Source organism: Merops nubicus, unplaced genomic scaffold (assembly GCF_000691845.1).
Source record: "Merops nubicus isolate BGI_N331 unplaced genomic scaffold, ASM69184v1 scaffold14622, whole genome shotgun sequence".
NCBI classification, from domain to species: domain Eukaryota; kingdom Metazoa; phylum Chordata; class Aves; order Coraciiformes; family Meropidae; genus Merops; species Merops nubicus.
In genome coordinates, this window is record NW_008595710.1 from 1 (window position 1) to 4,231 (window position 4,231).

At 45.1% G+C, this 4,231-nt stretch overlaps 1 protein-coding gene across 1 annotated transcript; it reads left to right on the forward strand.

The window, feature by feature from the left end:
• The first annotated feature begins 29 nt into the window (after nt 1-29).
• On the forward strand, nt 30-2,458 carry SAT1 (spermidine/spermine N1-acetyltransferase 1). The gene is made up of 5 exons (XM_008936154.1): nt 30-80; nt 165-248; nt 1,425-1,526; nt 1,609-1,649; nt 1,943-2,458. Exons 1-5 carry the CDS (start codon nt 50-52, stop codon nt 2,111-2,113), a joined length of 429 nt encoding a protein of 142 aa, XP_008934402.1. The 5' UTR covers nt 30-49; the 3' UTR covers nt 2,114-2,458.
• The last annotated feature ends 1,773 nt before the right edge of the window (nt 2,459-4,231 follow it).

Genomic DNA, 4,231 nt, shown 5'->3' on the forward strand with positions numbered 1-4,231 from the left:
AGCCCGCTGACATGTCCTTCTCTTCCAGGAACTAGCCAAGTACGAAGATATGGAGGATCAAGTGGTGCTAACCGAGAAAGGTACAGAAATGGCATTTGCTCACCGGGCTGGTGGCCTCGTGACAGTGTCCGTAGCTCAGCTGCTGATTTATTCTCCTTTTCTAGAGCTGCTTGAGGATGGTTTTGGCGAGCATCCATTCTACCACTGTCTGGTTGCAGAAGTGCCAAAAGAACAGTGGTCATCTGAAGGTGAGGCTTCCTGATGTTTTTTATAGATGCTAAGTACACGAGAGGCATCTTATGTATCATCGATAACATTAAGTATAAGGTTCCACCAGTGAATCGGGGTAGGAGGAACAGGTTAACTGTTAAATGCAGTAACATATGGCAATACTCTGCAGAAGTAGTTGCTAATCCTGGAGGCCTGGGAAGATCAGGTGTAACATAATGTACTTGACTCCAATTAATTAAATGGCTTTTCTTGTTTGACCCTGACTTACCTTTATGTAATCCTGTTGAATCACATTTTTTTCTTTAATTTGTCCCCAATCTTCAGGTTACAGTCTCTAGCTTCGCCATGTACATGGCCCTTCCGTGTACATGGATGGGCGGGGAGGTAACTAAAAGATCCGTTACACAATAAAGTAGATGATCATAATATGAGGTAAGGTCTACAGGGACAAGTACTATTCCCAAACGTTTACCAAAGACACAGTAGATGAGAAATCTGTTTGCACGCTTTTTACAGTATGTGCAGAGTGTTAGAGCAAATGCGGTTAAAATACTCAAGGTTTAGATTTTAAGTGGGCTGCTGTTGGAATTCTGAGTTGGTTCTCTTCCCTTATGAACCACAGAGTTTCAATTGAAGCTGCAGCCTTCCTAACCTTGACATTATGGTGCTGAAGATAAAGAAAATGGCACAATTGTCTTGATGGGAGCCTAAGTTGAGGTGCTGCTGTAAAGGTGGTCTGTGAGCACAGAGTACTTGCTGAGGAGTATACACTGAAAGATCAGCGTTCTTCAGAGTTGGGTAGTTTTATTTTGGCTGCTAAGGAAGCAGTGTTGGGCGATTGACTAGACTGTGAGTAGACTGCACAAAGTTTTTACTTGAATTCCAGAATGGAAACACTGATAAATCAGTAGGGTACACGTTTGCTTGTCGAAGAAAGCCTTGTGTTCAGCACTTAATGTGGTAGTGCTTCTGAGGATTTCAGGGTATGGCAGGACATGCTTGGTTCTGTTAGGTTGATACAAGTTTGTCTGAATGCCTATTTTCAGTTGTGTTCTTACCTGCAAACTTGATTCTTAATTCTAAATCAGTAGCGAATGCGCATGTCACAGAGCCTAAGTTTAAGTGTGCATGTGAGACTTGATGTTTTTGTCTTTTAAATTCACACGAGGTGAAATGACACTGTTTTGTTTCAGAGCATTGCATTGTGGGCTTTGCCATGTATTACTTCACTTATGATCCATGGATAGGAAAACTGCTGTATCTTGAAGATTTTTTTGTGATGGCTGAGTATAGAGGTATGTACTACAGAATTAGGTGAATTGCTTCCTGTAGGACTGCTTTAAAATGAAAACTTAGCTTCTTGGTTTTATTTTTTAGGACTGGGCATTGGGTCAGAAATTCTGAAGAACTTGAGTCAGGTATGTTCAAGTCAAAGTCTGGGGAAGAGGAAATGGGGATATGTGGCAAGGCAGTGTTCCTGCTCTTTTGCTAACTGCATGAGAGCTGTTTCTTCAGTGCTCCTCCAAAGTAATTAAAGGAGGTGACAGGCCACTAGACTTAAAGCACTGTCTAGAGTCTGTTAAACAGCCACAAGCGCTCGGATAACCTGGCAATGAACTTGGTGACTCCTGGTGCTGCAGAGTCGGTTGCTGGGCAGGGCTCCGCAGGCGGGGCTGCCCCCTGAGACGTGTGGTGTCGCGCGCTCCCGCAGGTCGCCGTGACGTGCCGCTGCAGCAGCATGCACTTCCTCGTCGCCGAGTGGAACGAGCCCTCCATCAGGTTCTATAAGAGAAGGGGTGCCTCTGATCTGTCCACTGAGGAGGGATGGAGGCTCTTCAAGATTGACAAAGAGTATCTCTTGAAGATGGCAACGGAAGAGTGAGAGATCGTTCCAGCACATAAATTCTTTCTGCGAGTATGCGTGCTCTCTGAATAAACTCCTTCTTGCTTTCTGTGTACAGTTTGTAGTGGAATAAAGTAGTGTGGATGCTAATAACAAAAATGCTATGCGGGTGTGGTCCTGGAGTAATTGGTACTGTGATCTGGAGCTGAGACATCTGTGAAGCTGCGTATGTGCTTGTGTGCATCCTTTACCAGTGTGGGCTTGTAATCTTTGTATATGAAAACTTCATTCTTGTAAGTGTCATTCAAATGTGTACAATGTACACACTGGTAGGGCTTGTTTTAATTATTACCTTTTATAAAAATAAATAGTGTTTTCACTTCATGGCAGTAGTTTTCTTGACTTCTCACAGAATTTTCAGTTGCAAAAGACTATTCACCCAGACATCTTAATGTGAAGCACCATTTACCACAGTCCCAGTGAGAGCAGAGCTGCTCTTGTGTGCCTGCAGGACCTAGTGGTGAGGTTCTGAACACCTGTGCTGAAGCTAACTTGTTGGGAGATGTTTGAGATCAACCTCTTGAATCTGCAGACACCTGTGTGGTGTCAAGTGGGCATCCTGCGCAAGCAAACATTTCTGTTAGTTGATTCATTTGGAGTCCTTCCATTAGGTTGCTGGTCATTGCCCTCTAGAAAGCAGCTAAAAACAAAAAAAAAATGGAGCGTGTGGTGTTGCCTCCAGTCAGCTGCAGCGCACCCCAGCCAGGAAGGCATAACCTTGAGGGGAAAGATGTATCTGGCTGTAGTTTTGAAGCTTAAAAGCACAAAAACAGGTTTGACTGGTCAGAAGCAGGAGAAAGTAATTCTGCAAACCACAAGCTCCCTTAGGTGACTCTTGAATTGTCAATATTGAATGCTTCTGGCAATCTGGGTTTATGTGTGTGTTTTCAGACCCTGTAGAGAGTTTCTGCATGTGCCTTGGTGCTGTCTCAGCAGTGGCAAGCTGGCTGATGTCATGTGCTGTGTTAAGTGGTTAAACCTTTGTACAGCAGTAAGTGAAAACGATACTCATCAGTTCTTTAACCAGCTGGGAAAGCAACTTACTGACTTTGCGGTACTCTGTCTGCTCTTCTCCAAAGTTGGTGGTGGCAGTGGATGCATGCAAGTTTTCCTTTTGCCCTGGAGTACCCCTGCAATGAAAGGCGTCTCCTGGTCAGCAATGCTTTCCCCTCAAAGGAAGGGAAGAGATTTACCTGCCTTGTAACTTCTGCTGGTTCAGATAACACAAGGGCTTAAACTGATTTTGATCACTGCATAAATTGTGTTTTCAGGAAGATGTCTTCTCATCCCAGAGAGTAGTGGGGTAGTGACTGTTTCAAGCACAGGCAATGCAAAACTAATTTTAAGAACAAGATGCCCCTCTGCCTAATGCCAGCAGCAGGCTGTGCAGGGTAGTCAGCGTGAAACTCTTCTTCGTTTTCTGTTGTGGTTTTGTTTTTAACTAGTGCGCAGGCAGCAGTGTGCCAGCTCTGCCCAGGTGGCAGATAGGGTTTGTCAGCTGCTGCCTCAGGAGTGAGAAATACAGGAGCTCTTGGAAGAGAGCAGGAGGTAGCATATGTCTTGAGAGGTTGTCTGAACAAACGCAGGCTGGACTGAGCCCAGATCTGTCACATAAATTACCCTAATGTAGCAGATCAGGTGTGGCATAAGAAATGGTCATCTCCAGACACTCCCCAGGTCTATGCTTGCCTCAGCTGTGAAAGCTTCATACCACACACAGGAGCCCGTGGCTCAAATCCCTCCCCTGCCCAAGGGGAACAGAAGTTGTCATTTCTTGGTTGATAGCAGATTAACTACTACTAGGCTAGGAACTGTCCTACTGGCTCCTGCTGAGCCTGTACTCTTCCGCAGTTCAGTAGCCCAAAGGAGGTAAGAGTAAGCCCACCTGATAAACCAGCCTTGTAGCTGGTGCTGGATGTGGTGTGAGGACAACAAGAGAGTCTCCAGCAGTTTTCTCTGAGCATCAGGGTGTTTGGTGTATCTTCTCAGTGGTGAAGCTGAAGTAACTTCACTGCTTCAACTCTGTGAGCTACAGTAACCTACCTGTGCATCTCAGTCCTGGTGGGATCTGCTCTGAAGTTATTTTAAGCTGGTACT

Coding starts and splice junctions, on each gene's coding strand:
- SAT1 (XM_008936154.1), top strand. CDS start 50: ATGGAGGATCAAGTGGTGCTAACCGAGAAAG. Junction 1,527..1,608: donor TGTGATGGCTGAGTATAGAG/GTATGTACTACA, acceptor TTTATTTTTTAG/GACTGGGCATTGGGTCAGAA. Junction 1,650..1,942: donor TTCTGAAGAACTTGAGTCAG/GTATGTTCAAGT, acceptor GCGCTCCCGCAG/GTCGCCGTGACGTGCCGCTG.